Source organism: Mus pahari, chromosome 14 (assembly GCF_900095145.1).
Source record: "Mus pahari chromosome 14, PAHARI_EIJ_v1.1, whole genome shotgun sequence".
Taxonomy (NCBI): Eukaryota; Metazoa; Chordata; class Mammalia; order Rodentia; family Muridae; genus Mus; species Mus pahari.
Window position 1 is genome coordinate 62,476,615 of NC_034603.1, and position 14,563 is coordinate 62,491,177.

Genomic DNA, 14,563 nt, shown 5'->3' on the forward strand with positions numbered 1-14,563 from the left:
CCCAGCAGCAGCAACCCAGCACCCACGGCCACAAGCACCAACCACAGCTCGATCTCAGCCGGCAGCTCCTCCACCAGCTCTGAGTCAATGTCCACAGAGAACTGCAGAGGAGAGACCAGTGCTGGGTTAGCCAACCCAGACCCCACATTTGGCCATCTTCTCTGGTTCTGCCCAGCCCATGTCCCTGTCGTTTGACCTACAGCCACTAGGGGGCAGTCAAAGAGTTAAAAAGCCCTTGCAGGGTTCATGGGCAGAAAATGTAAACACAGAGGCAGGCTTAGATCTAGTAGGCGGCCTGATGTCTGAGTTTGTGACACACACACACACACACACACACACACACACACACACATCTGGATTTGCATGCCAACTCAGTTCCTGATAAGTTGTGTGACCTTGTGCTAGTATAGTAATTTCATCTCTCTCTAGTTCTTTCATGTGCTCTGTAGAGACTATCTGCAGCTATTTTACAGTATAGCCATGGCCAAAAGCATGCGTTCGGGAGTTGGGCTACTTGAGCTCAAGGCCAGCATTGCTATTCGCTCCGCGGTGTGGCCTTGAATGAGTTACTCAACCTCGCTGTTATCTGTCTGTTACTCAACCTGTCTGTAACCTGGGGATGCTACTTTCCCACCTCAAGGGCTGTTGGACAGGGTTAAATGGTGGTTAGCATGGGTGGACTGCTCGAGTGGCACTTGTTACATGACGAGCTCTTCATAGTTACTAAAAACACAGACAACGCATAGCAGTCAGCATGGTTTTCCCCCTCTATGATGGCATGTGTATGGTCATTATGTTCCCGTATGCATCTGTGTGTATAGAAGTGTTTCAAATTTGGGATTTTGTTTTATTTGTGGCTCAAAAGGTTTCCAATTTGGAGCATTTGCAATTCCAGTGTTTGGAGTAGAATGTCTCGAGATGACAATACTTGGTTTTCACTTCTTTTAATATTATATTGATTCAAAAAAAAAAAAAAAAAGGTAACAGAGAAAATTAAAGGTCTCCAGATATTCTGTGCTCTGGAAAAGACTGTTTCCACAGTGAACAGTGTTAGTGCATGCTGGTGATCCCAGCAGGAGGAAAGAGGATCAGGAGTTCAAGACCAGCCTGCACAACAGGAGGCCCCTACCTCCAAAGAACAGAGAAACAAACAAGCTGGTGTGGCCTTTGATCCTAGCATTGGGAGGCAGAGGCAGGTAGATCTCCATGAGTTAGAGGTCAGCCTGGTCTACTTAGTGAGTTCCAGGACAGCCTGAGCTACACAGAGTGAGCCTGTCCCATGAATGAATGAATGAGTGAGTGAATGGATGGATGGATGGATGAATGAATGAATGAATGACAGAAGTGCTGAGTAAATCTCTGTACTGAACTTTTCTATTTGGGGGAGAGGGTCTTGTTATGTTAGCCCAGGCTTAGTCTCAAACTTTTTTTTAAAAAGATTTATTTATTATTATATATAAGTACACTTCAGATGCACCAGAAAAGGGCGTCAGATCTCATTACAGATGGTTGTGAACCACCATGTGGTTGCTGGGATTTGAACTCAGGACCTTCAGAAGAGCAGTCTGTGCTCTTAACCACTGAGCCATCTCTCCAGCCCCATGGCCTCAAACTTTTAATCCTGTCTCAGCCTCCCACGTGCTGAGATTATAGATTATGCATCTGTGCCCCCTCCCAGGCAATCTCCGTAGTTTTAATACACCTGGCCCACACTGATGGAATCACACTACATGCGCACTTCTGCAAGCTTCATCTTCCCCAAGATTTTTATGAATAACATCATCTTTCTGTCTCAATTGATAAAGGCCAACCTGATCCCTGCTGAGGACCGCACGCACAGTCACTGTAGAAACGGACCACATTTTATTGAGCCGATCTCCTCCTGACAGACATTTAGAGCCTTTCCAATTCCCTGCTCTTATTAACAATGCTCTAAAATACCCCCACATTTTTATTTATCTTTGCATACTTGTCCTGTTAGCTCTTGAAATATATGAGCATGTGCCAGATCAAAAGGGAATGGGTGCTTTAAATTTTAATGACTATTGACAAATTCACCTCCACAAAGGAGCCACCAATTTAGACTCCCGTCAGCAGTGCTTCCCGCCACCAAGCACCGCTGGATGGCATGGCTCTTTTTAGTATTTTCCAATCAGATGGGCAGACAGCTTTTCTTTGCTGTTTTTATTTCTTTGACTTTTAAGGTTTTTTGTTTGATTTTTTTTTGTTTGTTTGATTGTTTGTTTGTTTTTGAGACAGGGTCTCACTATTGTGTAGCCTTGGTTGGCCTGGAACTCACAATGATCTTCCTGCCTCAGCGTCCAGAGTGTTGAGATTAAAGGTATATACCAGCATACCCAGCTAAAGGATTTTTTAGACGGGGTTTCTTTGTGTAACCACCCTTGCTGGCCTGGTCTTTGCTTTGTAGACCAGGCTGGCCTTGAGGTCACAGAGATTCACCTGCCTCTACCTCCAAAGCACTGGGGCTAAAGGCATGCGCCACTATGCCCAGCAGGTTTTACATTTTAAATACTAAAATGTAATATTAAATTGTGTATATGCATGTGTGTGTTATATGGGGATATGAGCATATTAGTGCAGACTCCCCCCGAGACCAGGAGAGGTCGTCTGATCACCTGGAGGTAGAGTTACAGGCAATCACGAGCAGCCTGATGTGTGTGCTGGGAACCAAACTCATGTCTCCTGCCAGAGCTCTTAACTACAGAGCCATCTCTCCAGCTTTATGTGTAAGTTAAACACTTATATTTCATCTCATAAACATTGCCTTTTTAATACCTTTCATATTGAATTCTTAAAATATAGCCACACTTTGTCATATTCCTTTGGAACGTGTCCTTTTAACTTATCTTCTGTTGTACATGGTTTTCAGATAGTATAAGTTTTCAAATTATCCTTTGTGACTTTGGGCTTAAGATAAAGTAAAAGTCACTCCTGGTGGCTCATACCTTTAATACCAGCACTTGGGAGGCTGAGACAGGAGGATTGTTCTAAAAGTTTATGATTAGCCTGGGTTACACAGTGAGATCTTATGTACCCCAAACAAATAAATAGAGCCGGCGAGATGACTCACAGGGCAAGGACATTTGTTACCAGGCCTGACGACCTGGTGAGTACTCAGACATTCATGGTGCTGGAGGGAAACAATTCCTGTGAGTTCTCTTTTGACTTCTGCACACATACTGCCTTGCACACACACTGTCGTGCACACACACTGGTGTACACACTTCCTCCCTAGAAAAAGTATCATGAAACTTTAAATTTAAAAAAAAAAAAAAAATGGGGCTGTTCTTGCAGAGGGCCTGGGTTTATTCTCAGTGCTCACATGGCTGTCAATTAACTCCAGTTCCAGGGGTCACACCCTCTTCTGGTCTCTGAAGGCATTGTGCAGACACACATTCAAGCAGAATACGTGTACCCATAAAAATGATAACTAAATTTTTAATTGAAAGCTAAATAAGTAACTCGCTCTCCCAATAAGTAAGAATTACTGTTAAATTATTCTTTTATTTTGGCACACATTTAATTCCTACATTTAAATATTAAACACCAAGGTAACTTGTCTTCAATTCTCAAATATGTTCTTTTAGCGCCACCTAATAATATCTCAAACCGTTGATCCTCCTGCCTCCACCCACATCCTGGGATTAAAGATAGTAGCCAACATGACCTTTCTACTTTACTCGTTAAAAATGCAGCCCAGAGCTGGCGAGGGGGTGTTTTCCTCACAGGCCCAATAGATAAACTCCACATGGGCACCAGAGTGCGCATGCCTGAAATATCACCTACACAGCATCATAAGAAATTATTTGAGCCGGGCGTGGTGGCACATGCCTTTAATCCCAGTACTCGGGAGGCAGAGGCAGGCGGATTTCTGAGTTCGAGGCCAGCCTGGTCTACAGAGTGAGTTCCAGGTCAGCCAGGGCTACACAGAGAAACCCTGTCTCGAAAAACCAAAAAAAAAAAAAAAAAAAAAAAAAAAAAAAATTATTTGATTTTTTTTTTTTTTTTTTTTTTTAAGCTCTGAGTTTATTGTTAGGGTGTTTTCACGCTTTTAACTAGAAATAGCTGAGAATAGTTAACAGACAAGAGACCAGATTACTTTATATAGATAGTTGTTTTTCAAAAACGTCAGAAATCCACAGAATGTGGCATTACAATTACATCCCTGTCCAATCACATTAGTGTGGAAGAGGTCTGTGATTGGACAGGGAAAAGGGGGGTGGAGCTAAGAGTTGCAGAGAGACAGAGAGCTTCGCAGAGGGGAAGGAAGATGGCTGCGGACATAAACTCGCGTGGCATTTACAGGCCACAAGTAGCTGTGGCATCGAAAGGGATAAAGCTTTTATCATTATCAATTGGCTCTGAAATTAATGTATTGACATCTTGTAAATTGTGATATTATTGATACATAAATATGATTGGTTAATTAAGCATTAGGAATCTTGATTCGCCGGGTGGTGGTGGCGCACGCCTTTAGTCCCAGCACTCAGGAAGCAGAGGCAGATGGATTTCTGAGTTCGAGGCCAGCCTGGTCTACAAAGTGAGTTCTAGGACAGCCAGGGATACATTGTGAGGCTCTGTCACAGAGGAGGAGGAAGAAGAAGAAGAGGAAGAGGAGTAGGACAAGGGGGAGGAGGAGGGAGAGGAAGAGGAAGAGGAAGAGGAAAGGGAGGATTCGGGAAACTAGGAGGAAGAGGAGGACAGGGGGAGGAGGAGGAGGAGGAGGAGGAGGAGGTCTGCAACATGACTACATTTCCAGTGGCCATCCCTTTCCCCACCCTTCTTTGTCCCATTGACTTACTTTAGGAAATGCATCCCAGAGTCCTTTACCAGCCTTCCATAAACCCCGCTTTGTGTATCTCCTATGTATTTTCACTTATATCCTTTTTACAACAAATCATTAGCAATCTGTCATATTTCTTCTTCCAACTTAGAATATCCCCGACCTTCCCCCTCCCAGAATTTCCTGAATCTCACTTGGACTGGGATAATTTCAAAAGATCTGACGATGAGAGAATATTCCCTATCCAGAACTTTAATTTTTTGTTGTATGTTTATCCCCAGGTGGTCTACGCTCTTTCAGCCATACATACATGCATTGTTATTGTTCATGATTTGTTGATTGGCTTGGTTTTGTGAGACAGTCTTGCTATGTAGCCCAGGCTATCCTTGACCTCACTAAGTTGCCCAGGCCAGCCTCCAACTTGAATGAATGCTTCCGTACCAGCCTCCAGAGCACTCCAGTATGGCCAGTCCTTCTTAATTTTTATTTATTTACTTATTTTATTTTATTTTATTTTATTTGTGGGGTGTTGAGACAAGATCTTTCTATGTAGTCCTGGCTGTCCGGGGACTCACTATGTAGACCAGGCCAGCCTTTAATTCACAGAGATCTACCTGCCTCAGTTTTCCAAGTGCTGGGATTAAAGGTATGTGCCACCATGTCCTCTCCCCTACCTTTAAAATTGTGTGTGTGTGTGTGTGTGTGTGTGTGTGTGTGTGTGTGTGTGTGTGTACATCTATGTATGGTCCCCTGTGTGCCCTTTTGGAAGCAAGAGGTCAATGTTGGATGTCTTTCTTCTATTATTCTGTAACTTTTTATTTTTTTAAAAAAGATTTATTTATTATTATACATAAGTACACTGTAGCTGTCTTTAGACACACCAGAGAAAGCATCAGATCTCATTACAGATGGTTATGAGCCACCATGTNGTTGCTGGGATTTGAACTCAGGACCTTAAGAAGAGCAGTCAGTGCTCTTAACCACTGAGCCATCTCTCCAGCCCATTCTGTACCTTTTTAAAAGATGTAATATCTCTCAAAGAACTAGTAGCTATTTTGTCTAAATTGGCTAGCCATCAAGTCCCTAGCTTCTCCCTGCCTTCACTGCCCTGTAGCTGAAGTTATATACACGGGCCAACACACCCAGCTTTTAACGGGGTGCTTGAGTACTGAGGATCCGAATTCAGGTTTTCATGCTTGTTGAGCAAGGCCTTTGCCTGCTGAGCCATCTTCCCAGCCCCATGCTTTTAGCTTTAAGGCAGAATATCAGTAAGTTGCCCAGGTTGGCCTTGAATTCACTATAGCCTAGGCAGACCTGGGACTTAATGATTCTCTTATTCTGTCTCCCAATAAACTAAGGTGGCAGGCCTCCAGCATCAGGACCAGCATCATTGTCCTCTTAGAGATGCTCTGTGCTGTGTGGCCTAGCCTGAGGCTGCTGCCCTTGTTAGCACATCTACTCACCCATGTGGTCTTGTTCTCCATGTTGATGGTAGGGATGCTGGTTCTCAGGAACAGGGTGGCCCAGCCATCTACCCTGACTCTGTCAAAGTCTTTGTAGTCCTACCAAGAAGGCAGAGGGGTCAGAACAAGCAGCTAAAGTCTCTCTTGGCCTCCCTCTTTGACTGTACACTCTCTACCTTCTTCAGTGCCCCTCCAGACAGCACTCTCAAAGGATCTGTCATCAAGCTTCTCCTGCACACACAAATGTCTGCCACTCACTCCTCTGTGCATGGGGCCTGTGCCTGCCGTTCACTCCTCTGTGCACTGGCCCTGTGCCTGCCACTCACTCCTCTGTGCACGGGGCCCTGTGCCTGCCACTCACTCCTCTGTGCACGGGGCCCTGTGCCTGCCATTCACTCCTCTGTGCACAGCGCCCTGTGCAGATGCCAAGACAAGCAGAGACAGGGAAAGTCATGGTCTGGGTCAGGCTCCTGGACTAAATGTATCCAGCACCCATGTCTGGTAGATAGCCACGCCCCTTCATTTACCTAAGATGACTTTTGGGGTCCAGTGTTGGAAACTGAGTAGATATGACAGAAACCAGTCACATAGACCAGAAGGACTGATAGTCTAGTCTTAAGAAAAGGTTAGAGCAGGTAGCAAGAGAAGGCTGGCATAAGGGTGACCATGACCTATCCAAGCAGGACAGGTGACCCAGGTAACTTCTGGGAAAGACATGTTATTCTGAGGAGAGGGCTCTAGCTGCTGAAGTTAGCTAGGCTAAGTGAAGGTTGCTGGAGACCTTAGTGGCTGAATAGGGAATTCACGCAGAGACAGAAAACAAAAACAAACAAAAATCCTGGCATTCCAGTGGGTGGGGGGCACCAGGGGCAAAGGCACAGAGATAAAATGTAAAGGACATATAAAAGGTTATTGTGGAAGTATTACACATTCACACACACAACCATAACACCGATGTGGTCACAGTAACAGACACACAACTGTGCGGAACATGATACTGTTTTATACACACACACACACACACACACACACACATACACACATACCCTGGCTTCAATCCCTCCCTGTCACTCTTCTCACCCAAGTGGATAACACTAAAGACCTCCAAAGTCAGCACTAACCTCAATGAAGGTGCTGTTCCACACCCGTGCCTTCACGGTCACATTGGTAACATTGGAGGCATCTGGAAGGGGACACTCCAGCCACACGCAGCGGGCGCGGCCATTGGAACAGGTCTGAGGTGGACAGGAGGACAGACAGGGGACAGCCTGAGTCTCTCGACCTGATGCTGGCTCCTTACTGTCTACCCTCCTAGACTTCGTCCCACCCTGGAGTGACAAGGGGTCATTGTTTTGCTCTTTCCCATTTTCCTACTTCACGAACATATATTCAAGATGGACTCTCGGGCCAAGCTCATCTGACTCAGGGAACACAAGCGTGAAGCATAGCCCTGCTCGTGCAGCCTCAGAAACCTCTCCCACGCCAAGCACGTTGAGCATTGTCTGTTGTCTTGGGATACCCCTGCAACCTCTCTAGCCAGTTAGGCTTCCCCTGGGTCCCCATATTTTCTTCTCAACCTCTTCCTGCATAGACCACTCTGCTCTACATATCCTCCCCACACCAAATGCCCAAGCTACACCCAACAGGGTGTGAGGCCTCGGAATGTGCCAGCACTTCCTCTTTGGGACCGTTGTAAGTCTGTTTTTCTGTCAGGAGGTTCTCGAGGCCCACAGCACCTCTCTGTCTGGTGTCTCTGTGTGAGTGCTCTATCACCCTTGCTTGTAGGCCCCTGATGCCCGTGAGCCTTGTGCCAGGCTGTGCAGTCCTCCCCGCCTCTGCCCGGGCCACTCACCAACACAGTCTCAGACTTGGCTTTTTTGGCAGCAGCCAGCGTGACAGGCGGGGAACTCTGGTCTCCCCCTGGATCCAGTTGCCGCCGGCGGCGGCGCTGTGGCGACAGTGGCGTGACTCCAGGATCCTGAACAGGGCAGAGATATGTTGGGAAGGCAGAGAGAGATAGAATGGCGGATAGGAGGGCTGGAGAGGCGGCTCAGCGGATAAGAGCACTGGCTGCTCTTTCAGAGGTCCTGAGTTCAATTCCCAGCAACCACATGGTGGCTCACAACCATCTGTAATGGAATCTGATGCCCTCCTCTGGTGTGTCTGAAGACAGCTACGGTATACTCAAATAAATAAAAAATAAATAAAATCTTTAAAAATAATAGCTGATAGGAGATAGGAAAGGGACAGGGAGTAGTCAGGCTCCCAAAGACCACTCCGGCAGCAGGGGAAGACACTGGCCTCTCTGCCCTCCGGCATGCAAAGGAGACACACATGGACCATTCCTGATGATGGACTTACAGAGAGAGCAAGGCTGAGAGGGTTGACAAGGTTTCCAGACGGCTGGCAGGGCCAGGACCCATTGCTATGGATGGTGATCTCCGTGGGGTACAGCAGCCACTTGCCATTGGCAACTTCATAGGGCCACTCCAGACCTAGAACCAGTGTGCCCAAGGCTGCCAGCCCATCTCCCACTGGGCTCACCTGGAATTCATATTTCAGGGGGCTTCCCACATCCTCCACAGTTTTCATGGCAGCCTCACCCATCACTGTGCCACCAAAGAAACTCTGCAGCCGATGATTCATCCTGGGTAAGAAGACACCGGAGTCAAAGCGGACAGGAGGCCAGAGCCCTGCCAGAGGGGACTGCAGTGTGGAGGTAGGTTGCCTACAATGCCCTTGGCACATACACTCCAGTTCTACTGTGCCCCACACTGTACCTCACACAGACTACCGATCCTTCCTGAGCCTCAGGTTCCTCGCCTATGAGGTGGGGTTAGTAATAGTTGGTGCTGTATGGGGCAGTGATGCAAAAGTCACTAAGAGGTCTTTGACATCTTTGCACAGTGGGCTTTCAAGAAGGTGGGGGAGGGGCTGAAGAGATGGCCCAGGGGTTAAGGGCACTTGTTGCTCTTCCAGAGAATGGGGGTTCAGTTTTCGGCACCACCTATAACTCCGGATTCGGGTGACCTGACACCTTCTTCTGACCTTCATGGGCACCAGGCATGCACATGGTGCAGAGACATACATGCAGTCAAAACACTCCGTATACATGAAATATAATAAATCTAAGAAAAAAAACTTTTAAGCTGGGGGTGGCTGGGGAGATGACTCAGGAGGCAAAGCACTCGCTATGTAAGAGTGAGGGTCTACGTTTAAATCCCACCCCCAGAACCCACTTAAAAGCTGAGTGCAGTAGCACACATCTGTAATCCAAGTGCTCCTTATAGGAGGCGGGCGGGGGATCCCTAAGGAAGCCCATGGGCCAGCTAGTCTGCATATGCATGCTCGTGAATGCAATGGCCAACAGCAGGGAAACCCCCTGCCCCACACAAGGTGTAGGTGAGATGCAATACCTCATACTGTCCTCTGACCTCCACATCTGCATTCTCACACATGCACGTGCTAACACACATCGTACATACACACACACAAAGGTAAATATCAAGAAAATAGTGGAAAATTAAAAGAAAAAGAGCAGAGACCATCACCTTAGCCCCGGGTGCTAATCCTGCCCCTCCTACCTGTGTTACATACAGGGAGTACTAATGCAACCACCATAGCGACCATGGCTATCAGGAAATGATGACCCAGGAGGGCCTGAGACCAAAAGAAGTGTCAGGGGAGTTTAGGAGGCTCCTTGAGGGTAGGGAAGCCCAGGCTCGGGCACAAAGGACTGGGAACAGAGCGGTACCCACAAGCTGAGCGAGGCCTGGAGGGTGTAGTCCACCTGCAAAGTCAGGAGCAGGGGCTGCAAGTTGTCCTGGTGACTCGACCTGAGGAGAAAATGCAGCTGGTGAGCAGGAGACCCGGGATGTGAGCTCAGCCCTGACCAGATTCCCTTCACTGGGTCACTCACGTGGACAGCTGAAGAAGTGCCGGGAGGGCCCTCGTGTGCAACGTCACCCCAATGACCTCAAAGGCAATGAGCAGCTCCATCTAGCGCCAGGGTAGGGGAAACAGAAAGGAGCATTGAAAGCCGTGGGGGGGGGGGGCTATGGCATGGGGACGATCCTGGCTAGGGGATCTCCATCCCTCCTCCTTATCCATCTCGGCCTCCTATCTCAGTGATAAGATCATTGGACATCACTGCTGCTCTGGGGATCTCTGCCGCTTTTGCGAAACCTTAAGCAAGTTACTGAGACTTCTAAGCCTGCATTTCCTATTCCATGAAATATGGCTATTGTGTTAGGGAAACTTAGGATGGTACATCAGATGGCACTAGCTATAGGGTGAGCATCAGGGCTCGGCCCAAGCGGTCTCCTTGCTTGTGTCTTCCCTAGAGTCATGCATAGATCCCTAGTGGCTCCATATTTTAGTCTCTGGGCCTCTTTTCACCCCCCTGTTGTGTCTTCCCCCTCCTCCACTCTGGTTCTTTGCTTCAAGAAATCCCATGTATTGGGCGGGTAAGATGGCTAGAAGCTCGCCAGGAGAGGAGGATGTGGCCAGGTCTTACCCTCTGGTTCCGTTTGAAAGGGTTTCCTAGCTCACACAGGATGGTCTCATTATTAGCTTGGCAGGTCCCAGCCTGAGGAAAGAGAGCAAATAAGGTCAGGGTTATACCTGTCTTTCGTCTACCAGGGAGCACAATTAGAAGCCCTGAAGGCTTGTCTACCGAGCAGCAGAGGTACCCCAGCTCCGAAAAAGGTCAGCACACCACTCCAAATGATAATTCAAATAAATGTCATATACAGTGGGGTGCGAATAGCCTGGCACTCACCGGGCGCACTGAGGACAGTAGCAGGGCGGATGGCACCTCTAGGGTGAGCAATGCCTCATGGGCGTCTTCCCCAGCCCGTTGGCTGCTCGGTGAATTGGTCACATTGATGCTCAAGAACAGTTTCTTAGTGTCTCTGCTGTACTGGAGCCTGAAGAGAGGAGTCTGGGACTAAGCCAAACGCCTCGCCTTCGCTAGGCTCCGCCCCTCGGGCGTCCAGGGCTAGGAAAGCCGTTGGGGGCCAACCAAGTCATAGCAGGCAGTCTTAACCCTGGCTAATTAAAGCACATGCCCCTACCCCTGTTTGCCCCAGTTCTGTCAGCCAGTGAGGTCCCACCTAGCCCTTGACCAATCAGGGTCGCCCAAATACCACCTGCTTAGAGGCTGCAGCTGTTCGGACATGAAGGCTGCTCGCATCTGCAGGTTGCTGTCGCACTTGTTGTCTGGCCCGCACTCTTTCTGGAAGTGGACCTGGGGACAGTGGAAGGCTTGAGGAGGCTGCCACCCACACATCACCTTCTGACCCTGCAGCCCTCCTGGCCCGGAGAGGGCCTGCTCACCTCAGTGTGATTCTCCATAGCCTGTGCCTGGTTGAGGACTGGGTAGGCATCCAGAGACCGCAAGCCCAGCTTGAGGCGATCGGGCATGCGCAGAGGCAGGGAGTAGTTCATGGCAATGACGATAGGACGGAGTTTATCGCGAACATTGTCCTGGGGAAGAGGCAAGCTGAATCCTTCCATCTCGTTAAACCCTAGCCAGACTAAGACCCAGGAAGGGGCTGGGCTTCTCTCTACCCCAACCCCCAAATTAAGCTAACCCCCCCACTAATCCAATCACCAAATCGAGTCCTACTATCCTGCACTGCCCTGCCTCGCTGGGACGGAGGCTCCTCTTTACTGTTTGGATCTCAGGGTCTACTTCCGCATACCACCATGATACCCCAAAGAGGAACTGAGCTTGTCCTGAATCGGGGACCCATTCTTTCCAGACTGGACCAGAGCTGACACCTCTTTTCCAAGATATGTCCCTGGGCCCCATCTCTACGTCTGGACTTACCTTCCTCCTAACATGGGTGACCTGCTGTGTGCAGCCACCATCCTGCCAATTCATATTTACCAGACTGACCTCTCCAAACTCTGGGGATACCCCTGTCTGTGAGCTTTGACTTAGAGGGACACTGGCCACCTCTCCCAGGGATCTCAGGGCCCCCATCCTTCCCCTGCCCCCAGCCCCTCTCTCACCATCAGCAGTAACTCCAGTGTTTGGCAATGTGTCTCTGGCATGGAGAAGAAGCCGTGGAAGACAGATGACTGGCTGCGGGCAAATCGGAGCCTGGGTGGGCGTCGGTCCCTGTCAGCCTCCAGTGTGTAAGCCAGGGCTGTGGACAGATGGGGCAGTCAGCAGGTGGCCAGGTGAGCGCACACATTCACACACGCGCGCACACACACACACCGGTCTCTCTCCCACCTGAGCACGCTGTGCCCAGCACTTACTGATGTTCCGCCTGTAGTTGGGGTTCCCAGCGCTCTGGTTGTAGGCAAAGCACAGCTCCACCTGAACACTGTTGGGAGTGGGGGACAAGAACGCATTGCAGGGCCTGGTCACAGTGGGAAAGATGGCCATGTCCTGCTTTTCACTCCTGTGCTAGGCAAAGAACTCAGGACCCTTGTGGGGGAAAGAGAGGTGTCTACAAAGCTGCAGTGACTTCTCACGACTTCTAGAGGTCACCAGTGGGGAAACTGAGGTCCAGAGAGCAGCAGGGTTTGTCTGATGTTATCAGGTGGCTGATGACCCAGTCCAGGTCTTGGGATCTCCAGATCTTACTTTTGTCTCCAATCCCCTGATTTTCAGCTCTGCCTGCCTCTGACCCCACGCCCATCCACCTAAGAGCGTTCCTTTCTCCCTTCCTTCCATCCCTCAGTCTTCAGTGTTCCCCCTGTTGTCCCCTGGCAGTGAGTGGCTGTGCTTTGAGCCCGATGGTCCAGAGCTCCTGTTCCTAAGCTTGTGCTCAAGCATTAGATCCTACAAGGAACTCTGACTTTAAATGAGACTGGATAGGGAAGATGTTGCTGACCCTAGAATCCGGCAGCTGATGGGACATCGGGCGTGTCCAGGGAAAGGCTTAGGGCCTGAGGCCTAAGGAGGGGGTAGGAAGAGCTGGGCTGACCATCTCACCAGGAGGTAGCTGTACAAAGCGCGGGGTCCAACACAGCTGGCCTGGCCACCAAGGTCCTATGGAGGATATTGATAACAGGCCGGGCCCTATAGTAACAAGAGAGCAGGCAGACATCAGTATTTCCTGCCTACCCCAGGCCAGGGCTGGGGTTCAGGTTTCTGTGGATCACTGCAGAAGATGGGAAGATGAGGGCGGACGAGGGACATGTCCAGTCTCTGAGCTCACCGCAGCAGCACGATGTGGTCCGACAGGCTCCCTACTAGCAGGTCTGGGTAAAGGTTTTCATCCACATCCATCTTCCCACTCAGAGAGTAGCCGAAGGTGGCCAAGCCAGGCAGCCCTAGTTTCTCTCCATGGATTATCTGAAGCCGAGAGAGGAAGCGGTAGGGACAGGTTCTGAGACCTGCCTGGAGTGGGATGGGGGGCAGGGGGTATCCGACTTGTCCCCACCACCCGTTCATACCTGCTGGGGCTGCCTGAGGAGCCCCCCGGAGCTGCTGTGGTAGATGTAGACTTTGCCCAAACCCTCAAATGGGGCTCCCACGGCGATGTCTGGGGAGGAGAAACAGGGCAGAGTCACCAGGCATACAGGGCCCCACAGCTCTTTCACTCTCTGCGGCAGGCCACTGAGCCCAGTGTGGCATTGTTGTGGCGGTGACCTCACCCTGGCAGAAGTGTTCAGAGCAGCCAAGAAGGAACCTTAGCGCTCCAGAGCTCTGGTGGCAATGTAGGCTCAGGAAAGGGGAAGAAACTTCCTCAAAGTCACACAGCAAGTGAGAGCCACAGACAGAGGCCACATTCCCCAGTGTAATCCAGGTTTCCCACTTTCCATATCCCCACCCCCAACAACCACCTCTCTGGATACTGGATACCTTGGTTCTTCTAAATGATATTTACTATCAGGACCAGAAAAGAAGCCATTCCCCGTTGGTAACCACTGGCACAGCATCCATTTCATTTAACCCTTACGAGAATGTGAGTGTGTGTGTGTTGCTATCGTGTACTATTATTTACTCCCTTTATAGATGAGCAGGCTCAAATCCCAAGGTCACACAGCCAGGAAACTGGATTATATGTACAACACTACAGTGGATTTTGCTTCAGTATAACAGAACTTCCTGTGTCGAGCCTTTTAAGATGCTAAGCAATGCCTTGTCAAATAAACTCGACACGTTTGATGATCTCAGGCTTTGCCCGACTCATCCGCTACATTTGATCCGAGGCCGGGGTGACTGGAGAGGAGGCCAAGGACAGTGAGTGAGCAGACCCTAGGCTGAAAAAACCTGACCCGTCTGCGGGAAGGGCTTGGGCCTGAGGGTTGACCTCTCTGGCATCCATGCTTG

At 49.4% G+C, this 14,563-nt stretch overlaps 1 protein-coding gene across 3 annotated transcripts in view; it reads right to left on the reverse strand.

Annotated features, from left to right (window-relative positions):
- Itga3 (integrin subunit alpha 3) overlaps positions 1-14,563 on the reverse strand; it is a 31,993-nt gene that overhangs the window by 2,115 nt on the left and 15,315 nt on the right. For all 3 annotated transcript variants that reach the window (XM_029546455.1, XM_021212319.2, XM_021212318.2), the window contains 16 exons: positions 13,684-13,772; positions 13,446-13,582; positions 13,220-13,306; positions 12,538-12,605; positions 12,286-12,422; positions 11,605-11,754; positions 11,418-11,515; positions 11,048-11,195; positions 10,784-10,855; positions 10,187-10,266; positions 10,026-10,103; positions 8,629-8,914; positions 8,120-8,245; positions 7,389-7,502; positions 6,268-6,366; positions 1-101 (listed from right to left, as the gene is read on the reverse strand). In XM_029546455.1, the coding sequence (XP_029402315.1) occupies positions 1-101; positions 6,268-6,366; positions 7,389-7,502; positions 8,120-8,245; positions 8,629-8,914; positions 10,026-10,103; positions 10,187-10,266; positions 10,784-10,855; positions 11,048-11,195; positions 11,418-11,515; positions 11,605-11,754; positions 12,286-12,422; positions 12,538-12,605; positions 13,220-13,306; positions 13,446-13,582; positions 13,684-13,772 (1,870 nt within the window). The remainder of the gene's footprint in view (positions 102-6,267; positions 6,367-7,388; positions 7,503-8,119; positions 8,246-8,628; positions 8,915-10,025; positions 10,104-10,186; positions 10,267-10,783; positions 10,856-11,047; positions 11,196-11,417; positions 11,516-11,604; positions 11,755-12,285; positions 12,423-12,537; positions 12,606-13,219; positions 13,307-13,445; positions 13,583-13,683; positions 13,773-14,563) is intronic.